Source organism: Heterodontus francisci, chromosome 43 (assembly GCF_036365525.1).
Source record: "Heterodontus francisci isolate sHetFra1 chromosome 43, sHetFra1.hap1, whole genome shotgun sequence".
In the NCBI taxonomy this organism is placed as follows: Eukaryota; Metazoa; Chordata; class Chondrichthyes; order Heterodontiformes; family Heterodontidae; genus Heterodontus; species Heterodontus francisci.
In genome coordinates, this window is record NC_090413.1 from 28,057,692 (window position 1) to 28,072,526 (window position 14,835).

The following is a 14,835-nucleotide window of genomic DNA, read 5'->3' on the forward strand; positions in this document are numbered from 1 at the left end:
ACAGTGGGGGGCCCCAGAGAATCAGCCCTAAGTGTCTGCAAGTCCCAGTAATCCAGCCCTCCATGCACAGGGACTCCATCCCATTTCCACTCAGTATTTCTCACTCTCTGGCTTCTGCTGTTTTGGGCTTCAGATGGGGTTTTGGGAGCGCTGGTGACTTATTAAGGGGTGAATCCTAAATCAAAATTCTGAGATGTGTTAGGAATCTGCAGCTTGTGATCTATTGAAATTAATGGGAATTATTCTCTGCCTAATAACATATCAGTTAGTATCAAAGTGCAGCTGATTTGGAACTGGACTGGCACCTGTTCAAACACCCTGATATCCAACAGAAAAATCAACAGGGAGTAGGTCGGATGGAGTGTAAAACATGTCAGTCAGGTTAAAACTGGGACATTTATGTATCTCAATTGCAGGACATCCCAAAGTGATTTACAGCCAATGAAGTACTTTTGAAGTGTAGTCACAGCAAGCTCCCTGTTTTAATAATGTTGATTAATATTGGTCAGGACACTGGGGAGAACTCACTGCTCTTATTCAAGAAAAGGCCATGGGATATTTTATGTTTGTTTGAGATGAGAGACGGGGGCCTCAGTTTAACATCTCATCTAAAAGATGGCAACTCTGACAGTGCAGCATTCCCTCAGTACTGCCCCTCTGACATTGCAGCACTCCCTCAGTACTGCCCCTCTGACAGTGCAGTGCTCCCTCTGTACTGCCCCTCTGACAGTGCAGCACTCCCTCAGTACTACCCCTCAGTGCAGCACTCCCTCAGTACTGCCCCTCTGACAGTGCAGCACTGCCTCAGTATTGCCCCTCTGACAGTGCAGTGCTCCCTCTGTACTGCCCCTCTGACAGTGCAGCACTCCCTCAGTACTGCCCCTCTGACAGTGGAGCACTCCCTCAGTATTGCCCCTCTGACAGTGCAGTGCTCCCTCTGTACTGCCCCTCTGACAGTGCAGTGCTCCCTCAGTATTGCCCCTCTGACAGTGCAGTGCTCCCTCTGTACTGCCCCTCTGACAGTGCAGCACTCCCTCAGTACTGCCCCTCTGACAGTGCAGCGCTCCCTCTGTACTGCCCTTCTGACAGTGCAGTGCTCCCTCAGTATTGCCCCCTGACAGTGCAGTGCTCCCTCTGTACTGCCCCTCTGACAGTGCAGCACTCCCTCAGTATTGCCCCTCTGACAGTGCAGTGCTCCCTTTGTACTGCCCCTCTGACACTGCAGCACTCCCTCAGTACTGCCCCCTGACAGTGCAGCACTCCCTCAGTACACCCCTTTGACTGTGCAGCACTCCCTCTGTACTGCCCCTCTGACAGTGCAGCACTCCCTCAGTACACCCCTCTGACAGTGCAGCACTCCCTCAGTACTGCCCCTCTGACAGTGCAGTGCTCCTTCTGTACTGCCCCTCTGACAGTGCAGCACTCCCTCAGTACTGCCCCTCTGACAGTGCAGCACTCCCTCAGTATTGCCCCTCTGACAGTGCAGTGCTCCCTCTGTACTGCCCCTCTGACAGTGCAGCACTCCCTCAGTACTGCCCCCTGACAGTGCAGTGCTCCTCCAGTACTGCCCCTCTGACAGTGCAGCGCTCCCTCTGTACTGCCCCTCTGACAGTGCAGCACTCCCTCAGTACTGCCCCTCTGACAGTGCAGCACTCCCTCAGTACACCCCTCTGACTGTGCAGCACTCCCTCAGTACTGCCCCTCTGACAGTGCAGTGCTCCCTCTGTACTGCCCCTCTGACAGTGCAGTGCTCCCTCTGTACTGCCCCTCTGACAGTGCAGCGCTCCCTCAGTACTGCCCCTCTGACAGTGGAGCACTCCCTCAGTATTGCCCCTCTGACAGTGCAGTGCTCCCTCTGTACTGCCCCTCTGACAGTGCAGTGCTCCCTCTGTACTGCCCCTCTGACAGTGCAGTGCTCCCTCTGTACTGACCCTCTGAGTGCAGTGCTCCCTCTGTACTGCCCCTCTGACAGTGCAGTGCTCCCTCTGTACTGCCCCCTGACAGTGCAGTGCTCCTCCAGTACTGCCCCTCTGACAGTGCAGCGCTCCCTCAGTACTGCCCCCTGACAGTGCAGTGCTCCCTCTGTATTGACCCTCTGACAGTGCGGCACTCCCTCTGTATTGACCCTCTGACAGTGCGGCACTCCCTCTGTATTGACCCTCTGACAGTGTGGCACTCCCTCTGTGCTGACCCTCTGACAGTGCGGCACTCCCTCTGTACTGCATTGAGAATGTCAGCCTGGAGTTTTTGCTTAAATTTCTGGAGTGAGACTCAAACCCATAACCTTCTGACTCTGGGGTGAGAATGTCTACCCTCTGAGCCATGGCTGACACAAGTCAGAGCCTTCTGAAGAGAAGCAGAGATAAAGTGAGAGCAAATGGCCGGTCAGCACTGCACCCTGTCCAGGTGCTGAGCTTCTGTTGAGGAATGACTTGCCGGCTCCCTCTGGTGGACAGGTAGCCTTCATTCACCTGTCTTGTGTCCTTGTTTCACTTGAATAATGTGTGGCTGTGAAATCGGAGGTCATGCCCGGTGAGTGATGCCATCATGGTCCACAAGGTCCCCTCTTGTGATTCGTCATATGGCACGAGCAAGAAAACCAAATTGTGAAGAAAATTCAACTTCAAAAATTGTTTTAACCATGAAATTCTAAATGTCTGTTTTACAGAAAAGCTGAAAGTCACCAAAATTATCTTTGTAATTGGTGAGTAAAATAAATCTTGCATCTTTTTCTGGAATCTAGTGTAAAGCTTGAAGATGGTCAGACAACATGTATATTAATAAATTACAATAAATAATATAATTTATCATCAAAGCCTGAGGTTGCTCTCGTTCAGGCAGAGATAGTTCAGGGGAGATTTAATCGATGTGTTCAAAATCACGAAGGGTTTTGATAGCGTTAATAAGGAGAAACTGTTTCCAGTGGCAGGAGGGTCGATAACCGGAGGACTAAGAGAGGGAGATGAATCTTTTTACACAGCGAGTTGTTGTAATCTGGAACACGCTGAAAGGCTGGTGCAAGTGGATTCAATAGTAACTTTTGAAATGGGAATTGGATAAATAGTTGAAAATGAGAAATTTGCAAGTCTATGGGAAAAGAGCAGGGCAGTGGGACTAATTGGATAGCTCTTTCAAAGAGCCAGCACAGGCACAATGGGCTGAATGGCCTCCTACTCCTGTGCTATATTATATGGAGACTGGAACAAGAGAGCTATGTGCTCTCATTGGTAATGCCCCTCCAGCGCACACTCTATTGTCCTCCCACCTTCTACCCTCCCTAAATATGAGGTCATCTAAAACTCTGCTGCCTGTGTCCTAACTTGTACTTGTTCACCCGTCGTCATCCTGTGCAACTCCCACTCCAGCACCACCTCAATTTGAAAATTCTCATCCTTGTTTTGAAATCCCTCTATAGCCTCGCTTCCTCCCTACCTCTGTAACCTCCACAACCCTCCAAGATATCTGTACTCCTCTCGTTCTGCCCTCTTGTGCATCCCTGATCTTAATCACTGCACTACCTCCTCACCATCTCCCTCAATCCTTTCTTCACTGGCGGCCGTGCCTTCAGCTGCCTGGGCCCTAAGCTCTGGAATTCCCTCCCGAAACCTCTCCGCCTCTCTCTCTCCTCCTTTAAGACGCTCCTTAAAACCGACCTCTTTGATCAAGCTTTTGGTCGCCTGTCCTAATATCTCCCTATGTGGCTCAGTGTTTGATACATTGCTGTGAAGTGCCTTGGGGTGATTTGTTACTTTAAAGGTGTTATATAAATACAAGTTGCTGTTCTATATACAAAGTTCACTGAAATGAGGGAAAAGTTTGTAAAGAAATAAACTAGGAAGGATATTGCACAGCTTACTGTGAACATCGACACTCTGTGATGTTGCAGGGGGGCCTGGATCTGGCAAAGGGAGCCAGTGTGTGAAGATGATGGAGAAATACGGTTTCACACATCTGTCCACAGGGAACCTCCTTCGTAAGGAGATCAGCAATGAAACAGAGCGAGGTAATAAGATTAGGAAGATCATGATTGACGGAGGTCTGGTGCCATTGGTGAGTAATCTGACTGTGTGATCCAGAGCTGTTCCAAACTGAACACTTACTTGCAAGAATATCATTTGTTTTAGAAACAGCTTTCAGCTGCTTACCTCCTCACTACATCCCTCAATCCTTCCTCCTCAAAAATCACTTCTCATTGCCCCTTGAAGCTGTTGATCTTGTCTGCCTTTACCTGCTGGATAGATCCACAGCTCCTGAATAGTGTAGGCCCCACTCTCCCCTCACTTCCAATCTCACTGTCCCCTTGAATTGGAACCTGTCTCTGAGGTTTTGCCTCAAAAGCTTCTCTCACAGTGAGGCTGACTGAATTTCCATGCCTTATGGTATAAAGAATCCTGGGTCTACAGAAATGGTTGTTGACAGTATTTTGCTCCCTGGAGATGTCGCAGACCATTCTCCAAGTGGTTTACTGGAATCACCTTTCTCAGACCCTGTCATAATCGTGAAAACACTGGGGATCAAGACACTAGTCCTGAAACATTCCACACAACAATTCTGAACTTCCTGATATCATGGTTGGTGGTGCAAGTGGATTCAATAGTAACTTTTGAAATGGGAATTGGATAAATAGTTGAAAATGAGAAATTTGCAGGTCTATGGGAAAAGAGCAGGGCAGTGGGACTAATTGGATAGCTCTTTCAAAGAGCCAGCACAGGCATGATGGGCCGAATGGCCTCCTACTCCTGTGCTATATTATATGGAGACTGGAACAAGAGAGCTGTGTGCTCTCTTTGGTAATGCCCCTCCAGCGCACACTCTATTGCCCTCCCACCAAGTCTGCACTGCTTATCCATTCACAGATTTCAGTTCCTCATACGCGTCTGCCTCGGATCTCAGGATTTACCTCTTCAAATTTTCTTGCAATACATTTTGTTTCCTTTTCCATTTCACTCCACCGCCGCCCGCACCCCCCCCCCCCCCCCACCCACCCCCATGAGGATGTTGTCCTGCAGACAAGTTCCAGGCTGAAACAAAACGAAAAAGTGCTGGAAATACTCAGCCGGTCTGGCAGCATCTGTGGAGAGAGAAGCAAAGTTAACATTTCAGGTCTGTGACCTTTCTTCAGAACTATTCTGTTCTGATGAAGGGTCACTGACCTGAAACGTTAACTCTGCTTCTCTCTCCACAGACGCTGCCAGACCTGCTGAGTATTTCCAGCACTTTATGTTTTTGTTTCAGATTTCCAGCATCTGCAGTATTTTGCTTTTATTTTATGTTCCAGGCTTATCCTGGGGTTGCTGCTACCAGTAGGACCTCCTGCAATGTAATGTTCCCTCCAGTGTTTCTCTACACAGTGTTACCCGTGTGTGTCGATAATCGAGTTCTCAATGGTTACAAAGCCACGTCACAGAATTCTGCTAGCGGTATTGATACTGAGACTATGTCTTTACTTCAAAGCAAGTGTTCTTTTCTTGCTCCTCCTACAGTTCACTGGGTGCATGAAATGAGCTGCATGTTACAGACAGGATTAGAGACAATGCCTTCAGGAAAGAAGGGACAAAGATTGGAATCGAGCTTCCTTCTATTGAACTACCTCTATAAACTTGAGTTCATCCAAAACTCTGCTGCCCGTGTCTTAACTCGCCCAAGTCCCGTCACTTATCACCCCTGTGCTCTCTGACCTACATTGGCTCCTGGGTCAAGCAACATCTTGATTTTAAAATTCGCATCCTCGTTTTAAATCCTCCAGGGCCTCGCCCCTCCCTATTTCTGTAATCTCCTCCAGCCCTACAACCCTCTGAAATCCCTGCACTCATCCAATTCTGGCCTCTTGTACATTGCTGATTTTCATCGCTCCACCTTCAGCTGCTGAATTCCCTTCCGAAACCTCACTTTCCTCCTTAAAACCCACCTCTTTGAGCGAGCTTTTGGTCATCTGACCCAATATCTCCTTATGTGGCTCGGTGTCACACTTTGTTTTATTAGGCTCCTGTGAAACACCTTGGGATGTTTTATTATGTTAAAGGCACTACATAAATATAAGTTGTTGTTATCAGGTAATGAACTATCCGTGGGAATAAGTGGATACTCCATGTGGTCTCTCAATTAACCCGAAAGTTTTATTGGTTAATCAAAGGCAGGTTGAGAGCATATGAACAGGAGGAGGCTATTCAGCCCCTCGAGCCTGTTCCACCATTCAGTTAGATCATGGCTGATCTGTATCGTAACTCCCTTTATCCGCCTTGGTTCCCTATCCCTGAATAGCCTAATGAAATCTATCAACCGCAGTTTTAACATTTTTATTTGATCTCTGGCCTCAGCAGCTTTCTGGGAGAGAGAGTTCCAGATTTCCTCTCCCCTTTGTGTGACGAAGTGCTTCCTGACATCACCCTTGAACGGCCTGGCTCTGATTTTAAGGTTAACCTCTTGTTCTGGACTGACTCAAGCAAACTAGAGCACAAGACAATTTGAACTTGTTTTTGCAATGTGGGCATCACTGATGAGGCTGGCATTTATCGTCCATCCTTAGTTGCCCTGAGAATGTGCTGAACTATTGTGGTGAAGCGATCAGTCAGATGAAGATGATGAAGATCAGTCAGCCTCATCTTAATCCATCCAAAGTGACCTGACCAACGTCTCTCCCATTACACAACTTTTTCCAGAATGCTTTTCTGATCATTGTGTGTGTAAAGATCTTCCCAGCATTAGGTTGGCACAGTGATTAGCACCGCAGCCTCACAGCTCCAGCGACCCGGGTTCAATTCTGGGTACTGTCTGTGTGGAGTTTGAAAGTGCTCCCTGTGTCTGCGTGGGTTTCCTCCGGGTGCTCCGGTTTCCTCCCACAGCCAAAAACTTGCAGGTTGATAGGTAAATTTGCCATTGTAAATTGCCCCTAGTGTAGGTAAGTGGTAGGAGAATGGTGGGGATGTGGTAGGGAATATGGGATTAACGTAGGATTAGTATAAATGGGTGGTTGTTGGTCGGCACAGACTCGGTGGGCCGAAGGGCCTGTTTCAGTGCTGTATTTCTAAATAAATAAATAAAAATCAGTCCTAGATTTAGCTGTTACTAATTCACTTGTTCAGCTCAGGAATTTAATTCAAAGTGACATTCCTGATTTGCTGTTTCCCTAACTTTTTATTTCCTTCACCAATCTCTGTCTTTCAAAGTGAAATAGTTGAAGTTTCTCTCGTCTTTCCTCAGACGATGTAAAATCTGCTCCTCAGTGAGGGCTGGAGATACTCCTCTTCCTTTTCCTCAGCTATTCTAAAATCCAGGGGTTAGGACTGGAGCTGTCAAACCTCCCGCATTGGCTTGGAGTCTCCAGGAATTGAGGACTAATCTCCAGCTCACTACTGCAAACAAACCCAGGGCTAACAGGCAGGGGAGTGGCACAGAGAGCTAGCATAGGCATGAAGGGCCAAATGGCCTCCTTCTAATTCCATCATTGGGGCATTACATTTTTTTCATTTCCATTTTTATTAACAAAAATATTGGGAAAGCGGGGGAGTGGGGAATAAAGAAAATAAGACAGTTAAGAATCATCCAATCAGGTAATGAAGTCACTGAGGCCACTTCCCAATTGGCCATGGGAAGGCGGGACATGTGATGATTGATGTGTCGGGTGGCCAATGATGGGAGTACGGGGGTGGGCAGTTGGCAGCAGAAAATCATGTGATTAAAATCTCCAGGGATATGTCCAACCAGAGCTGGAACCCCAGACCCCAGCCAGAACATTGCAGCTCATGTTCAGAAGATCTCTCGGCAAAATCAAATAAAGCAGCCAATGAAATATATATTTGAAGGGACAGAATATGTGGGAAATTACAGCGACTGCTGTCTGGTCACTGGGGACTGCAAACATTTGTCTTTCTCAGTCGTACTATTCTTCCAACTTGCCTTGTGTTTGTTTAGGGAACAACTTTAGAGATTCTGAAGGATGCCATGTTGGAGAATCTGCAGGAGACAAAAGGCTTCATGATTGATGGATATCCTCGGACTTTAAAACAGGCTGAGGCCTTTGATAAATCTGTAAGTCTGGAGGTCCGGATCACTCCCAATGTTCCGCCTTCCCCCTCCCCCTCTCCCCTACCCCACAAACTCAATACCCTCTCATAACTTCCCAACGTTAGGACATGTGGTTGGAACATTCTGGAACAGAATCTCAAATAACCTCACCTCTTCCTACTGCTTCCCCCCCCCTCCTGACTGAAGAGTCCCGAGCTTTGTGCAGGAGCCTCTCACTATTCCTCCAGCATAAACAGGGTAAATGTCATCTATAGATTTTTTGGTGGTCTATTGGTGAGCTAGAGGTTCCGACTGTAAGTGGATGCTGCGTAATTATTTATTGATCAGTTCACAAGTGGTTCTCGTTCAAATTTTTGAACCAATCATAAAGTAAACCTCATCTCCATCGCGGGCGGGGGTGGGGGATGTGGGGGATGTTTGGACCGAAGTATTTCAGTATCCCAGGAGCCCTGGTACTGACCTCAACACCTCTGCTGCAACAGGGGGAGAGATTTCCCCCTCCAGATGATGCTGCCACAGACAGACTGTTAGCTGGCGAGTGTGTTGATGGAGGAGGATCGGATCAGGGTTGCTCTCCATGGTCCTTAGACATTCCCAGTGAGTGTGCTGATAGAGTGAGGATGGGTAGAGCATGGCTACCTGACCCGAACCCGACGGGACCCAATGACTTGTCAGGTTCGGGTTGGGTCGCTGTTCCGGGTCCGGCTTTCGGGCTCGGGTTGGGTTGGGCTGGGTCGGACACTATCACCACCTCCAGTACGTGGCTCCAATCTTAACGTACTTTTTAAACAACCTTTCAAGTCCAGTTACAGTTTTTGTTGCACAAGCTTAAAAAGTGAAAAACGGAAGTTAGGTTAACTGAACATTCCGGTGGTCGGGTCGGGCGCGGGAAAAAAATGAAAGGACGCGGGCCGGGTCGGGTCTGTGGTTCTGTTGGGCTCAGGTCAAGTTTCATTTGCAGACCCGAGCCAGTGTCGCTCTCCATGGTCCTTCCAGACACTACCGAGGCTCTCACGTTTGGAGAAAGTCACTCGAGTGAGGTCTCGTATGACAGCACAAACCATATAGTCCGAGGCACCTCAGGCGTGTGTGTCTGTCTGTCTGTTTGTGTCTGTATGTCAGTCATACTTTTCTGGGTGTACCTGTGTATATCTCCTATGTTTTGGTCTGTGTGGTGCTTATAGTTGTCTCCATGTGTGCATGTTGTGTCTTCGTGTATTTGGTTACATGTGTGTGTACACGTGTGTTCCTGTTTACTTGTGCACGTCTCCATGTCTGCTCAGATTTGTCCATGTGTTTGAACACCTACTTAGTAACACATTTAAACAATGATTTGAAAGAAGATACATTCCTATTATTTTCCCCCCGGAATACTGGTCCCATGCCACATAGGGGAAAGCCTTGATAATATTGCAGGCCAGCTCCAGGTGTCTGGCAGCTCTGATATTTTGAGCTCTCAATGGTTTTAACTCCAACTGCATCGTCCATTGTCGCTTAACCTCAAACCTCCCTCCATCACTTGCCCTGAAATAATGGCCAAGCAAAGTACGAATGGTCAATAATTATACCCTTACACAGTGAAAGGTATTACCATCAATGGCTCACTAAAAACTATGGGTCCTCTATTTAAGAAAGAAGTTTAAAGTGGAACATTCACCATCAGCATAAATACAGAGGCTGGAAAAAATATCTTGCTGTGGGTGTTTTTGTTCAATTTTCTCTTCAGATTTCTTCCTGGCCTAGTGCAGCCATGGCTCAGTGGGTAGTACTGGGGGAGGGCCACACTGTCTGAGGGGCAGTACAAAGAACAGGACAGCACAGGAACAGTCCATTCGGCCCTCCAAGCCTGCGCTGATCTTGATGCCTGCCTAAACTAGAACCTTCTGCACTTCCGGGGTCCGTATCCCTCTATTCCCATCCTATTCATGTATTTGTCAAAATGCCTCTTAAATGTCGCTATCGTACCTGCTTCCACCACCTCCCCCGGCAACAAGTTCCAGGCACTCACCACCCTCTGTGTAAAGAACTTGCCTTGCACATCCTCTCTAAACTTTGCTCCTCGCACCGTAAACCTATGTCCCGTAGTAACTGACTCTTCCACCCTGGGAAAAAGCTTCTGACTATCCACTCTGTCCATGCCACTCATAACTTTGTAAACCTCTATCATGTCGCCCCTCCACCTCCGTCGTTCCAGTGAAAACAATCCGAGTTTATCCAACTTCTCCTCATAGCTAATGCCCTCCAGACCAGGCAACATCCTGGTAAACCTCTTCTGTACCCTCTCCAAAGCCTCCACATCCTTCTGGTAGTGTGGCGATCAGAATTGCATGCAATATTCTAAGTGTGGCCTAACTAAAGTTCTGTACAGCTGCAGCATGATTTGCCAATTTTTATATTCTATGCCCCGACCGATGAAGGCAAGCATGCCGTATGCCTTCTTGACTACCTTATCCACCTGCGTTGCCACTTTCAGTGACCTGTGGACCTGTACGCCCAGATCTCTCTGCCTGTTAATACTCCTAAGGGTTCTGCCATTTACTGTGTACTTCCCACCTGCATTAGATCTTCCAAAATGCATTTTTAGTTTAGAGATACAGCACTGAAACAGGCCCTTCGGCCCACTGAGTCTGTGCCGACCATCAACCACCCATTTATACTAATCCTACACTAATCCCATCTTCCTACCACATCCCCACCTGTCCCTATATTGCCCTACCACCTACCTATACTAGGGGCAATTTATAATGGCCAATTAACCTATCAACCTGCAAGTCTTTGGCATGTGGGAGGAAACCGGAGCACCCGGAGGAAACCCACGCAGACACAGGGAGAACTTGCAAACTCCACACAGGCAGTACCCAGAATTGAACCCGGGTCGCTGGAGCTGTGAGGCTGCAGTGCTAACCACTGCGCCGCCCCAATAAATGTGCATTACCTCACATTTGTCCGGATTAAACTCCATCTGCCATTTCTCCGCCCAAGTCTCCAACCGATCTATATCCAGCTGTATCCTCTGACAATCCTAATCATTATCCGCAACTCCACCAACCTTTGTGTCATCCGCAAACTTACTAATCAGACCAGCTACATTTTCCTCCAAATCATTTATATATACTACAAACAGCAAAGGTCCCAGCACTGATGCCTGCGGAACACCACTAGTCACATCCCTCCATTCAGAAAAGCACTCTTCCACTGCTACCCTCTGTCTTCTATGACCGAGCCAGTTCTGTATCCATCTTGCCAGCTCCCCTCTGATCCCGTGTGACTTCACCTTTTGTACCAGTCTGCCATGAGGGACCTTGTCAAAGGCTTTACTGAAGTCCATATAGATAACATCCACTGCCCTTCCTTCATCAATCATCTTCGTCACTTCCTCAAAAAACTCAATCAAGTTAGTGAGACACGACCTCCCCTTCACAAAACCGTGTTGCCTCTCGCTAATAAATTCATTTGTTTCCAAAAGGGAGTAAATCCTGTCCCGATGAATCCTCTCTAATAATTTCCCTACCCCTGACGTAAGGCTCACCGGCCTATAATTTCCTGGATTATCCTTGCTACCCTTCTTAAACAAAGGAACAACATTGGCTATTCTCCAGTCCTCTGGGACCTCACCTGTAGCCAATGAGGATGCAAAGATTTCTGTCAAGGCCCCAGCAATTTCTCCCCTTGCCTCCCTCAGTATTCTGGGGTAGATCCCATCAGGCCCTGGGGACTTATCTACCTTAATGCTTTGCAAGATGCCCAACACCTCCTCCTTTTTGATAACAACATGACCGAGACTATCTACACTCCCTTCCCTAGACTCATCATCCACCAAGTCCTTCTCTTTGGTGAATACTGATGCAAAGTACTCATTTAGTACCTCACCCATTTCCTCTGGCTCCACACATAGATTCCCTCCTCTGTCCTTGAATGGGCCTACCCTTTCCCTGGTTACCCTCTTGCTCTTTATATACGTATAAGAAACCTTGGGATTTTCCTTAATCCTGTTTGCCAATGACTTTTCATGACCCCTTTTAGCCCTCCTGACTCCTTGCTTAAATTCCTTCCTACTATCTTTATATTCCTCAAGGGCTTCGTCTGTTCCTAACCTTCCAGCCCTTACGAATGCTTCCTTTTTCTTTTTGATGAGGCTCACAATATCCCGCGTTATCCAAGGTTCCCGAAACTTGCCAAACTTATCCTTCTTCCTCACAGGAACATGCTGGTCCTGGATTCTAATCAACTGACGTTTGAAAGACTCCCACTTGTCAGATGTCGATTTACCCTCAAACAGCCGCCCCCAATCTAAATTCTTCAGTTCCTGCCTAATATTGTTATAATTAGCCTTTCCCCAATTTAGCACCTTCACCCGAGGACTACTCTTATTCTTATCCACAAGTACCTTAAAACTTATGGAATTATGGTCACTGTTCCCGAAATGCTCCCCTACTGAAACTTCGACCATCTGGCCAGGCTCATTCCCCAATACCAGGTCCAGAATGGCCCCATCCCGAGTTGGACTATCTATATACTGTTTCAAGAAGCCCTCCTGGATGCTCCTCACAAATTCTGCCCCATCCAAGCCCCTAATACTAAGTGAGTCCCAGTCAATATAGGGGAAGTTAAAGTCACCCACCACTACAACCCTGTTACCTTTACATCTTTCCAAAACTGTCTACATATCTGCTCCTCTTCCCACTGGCTGTTGGGAGGCCTGTAGTAAACCCCCAACATCGTGACTGCACCCTTCCTATTCCTGAGCTCCACCCATATTGCCTCGCTGCACGACCCCTCCGAGGTGTCCTCCCGCAGTACAGCTGTGATATTCTCCTTAACCAGTAATGCAACTCTCCCTTTTACATCCCCCTCTATCCCGCCTGAAGCTTCTAAATCCTGGAACATTTAGCTGCCAATCCTGTCCTTCCCTCAACCAAGTCTCTGTAATAGCAACAACATCATATTTCCAAGTACTAATCCAAGCTCCAAGTTCATCTGCCTTACCTGTTATACTTCTCGCATTGAAACAAATGCACTTCAGACCACCAGTCCCGCTGTGCTCCGCAACATCTCCCTGCCTGCTCTTCCTCTTAGTCTTACTGGCCTTATTTACTAGTTCCCCCTCATTTATTTCACCTGCTGTCCTACTGCTCTGGTTCCCACCCCCCTGCCACACTAGTTTAAACCCTCCCGAGTGACGCTAGCAAACCTCGCAGCCAGGATATTTGTGCCCCTCCAGTTTAGATGCAACCCGTCCTTCTTGTACAGGTCCCACCTGTCCCTGAAGAGATCCCAATGGTCCAGATATCTGAAACCCTCCCTTCTACACCAGCTGTTCAGCCACGTGTTTAGCTGCACTATCTACCTATTTCTCGCCTCACTGGCACGTGGCACAGGGAGTAATCCCGAGATTACAACCCTAGAGGTCCTGTCTTTTAACTTTCTACCTAACTCCCTCTGCAGGACCTCGTCACTCTTCCTGCCTTTGTTGTTGGTACCGATGTCTACCACAACCTCTGGCTGTTCACCCTCCCCCTTCAGAATGCCCCCTGTCCGTTCAGAGACATCCTTGATCCTGGCACCAGGGAGGCAACATACCGTCCTGGAGTCTGTTTCACGTCCACAGAAGCGCCTATCTGTGCCCCTGACTATAGAATCCCCTATAACTATTGCTCTTCTGCGCTTTGTCCCTCCCTGCTGAACACTGAGGGAGGGCCGCACTGTCTGAGGGGCAGCACTGAGGGAGGGCCACACTGTCTGAGGGGCAATACTGAGGGGACACCGTAGTGTCCAAGGGGCAGTAACGAGGGACTGCTGCACTATCGGAGGGGCAGTACTGAAGGGGCACGAGTGTCTGAGGTGCCGTCTTTCAGATGAGACGTTAAACCGGGTCCCTGTCTGCCCTCTCAAGTGAACATAAAAGATCCCATAGTACTATTTTGAAGAAAAGCAGGGGATTTCTTCTCTAGGTCCTGGACAATATTTATCCCTCAATTAACTACATTAAAAACTGACAAATTGGTCATCATCACATTGCTGTTTGTGGGATCTTGCTGTGTGCAATTGGTTGCCATGTTTCCGACATTACAACAGTAACTACAGTTTAAAAGTATTTCATTGGCTGTAAGGCATTTTGGGATGTTCTGAAAGGTGCTATAGAAATGCAAGTTCCTTTTCTCATTCCCAATTCTTGTTGGGATGTGATGACCCTCGTACTGGTCCCTGGCCTGAGTGACCACGCGAAAGGAAGAGTATTGCGAGAAAGCTGGGCCAAATCTAATCCTTAATTTCCACACTTACCAGTAGACCCATTGGCTAGGTGATAGGTCTCTGAATGAGATGGTGCTGGGGGGAAAAGTCAGGTAGATGAAATGGCCTTGGAGAGATGGATTAACCCGAAGGAACTCTCTCTCTCTCTGCAGTTCACTCTTCCCAACATCGTGCTGCTCATTGACTGCAGTCCCGAAGTTATGAAGGAGCGTCTGATAAACCGCGGACAAACCAGCGGGAGGTTTGATGACAATGAAGTGACTATAGGCAAGCGGGTGGAATCTTATTTCATCGACTCTGTACCGGTTGTGAAACATTATGAGTCTAAAGGACTCTTAAAGAAGGTAGTAACACATTTATGTTCTTCCCGTCAAATCATTTTGGTGAAAGATTTGAGTGCTGGGAGAGGGAGCGAACAGTCAGTGCAGTGAATTTAGCACAGTCCCGAGTCAGGAAGTTGATGGAGGGAGTTCTGCACCATCACAGGTACTGCCCTTCAGGTGGGGCATGAAACCAAGGCCAGTGCCTTGCTCAGGGAGGCAATTGCCAGCACTTGGC

General features: G+C 47.9%; 1 protein-coding gene across 3 annotated transcripts in view; it reads left to right on the forward strand.

Annotated features, from left to right (window-relative positions):
• The window catches only part of LOC137355573 (adenylate kinase isoenzyme 5-like), a 77,961-nt gene that overhangs the window by 56,003 nt on the left and 7,123 nt on the right, over positions 1 to 14,835 (forward strand). For 2 of the 3 annotated variants that reach the window (XM_068020831.1, XM_068020832.1), the window contains exons 10-13: positions 2,669 to 2,704; positions 3,887 to 4,050; positions 7,912 to 8,028; positions 14,430 to 14,621. In XM_068020831.1, the coding sequence (XP_067876932.1) occupies positions 2,669 to 2,704; positions 3,887 to 4,050; positions 7,912 to 8,028; positions 14,430 to 14,621 (509 nt within the window). The remainder of the gene's footprint in view (positions 1 to 2,668; positions 2,705 to 3,886; positions 4,051 to 7,911; positions 8,029 to 14,429; positions 14,622 to 14,835) is intronic. The other variant, XM_068020833.1, reaches the window with a different exon arrangement.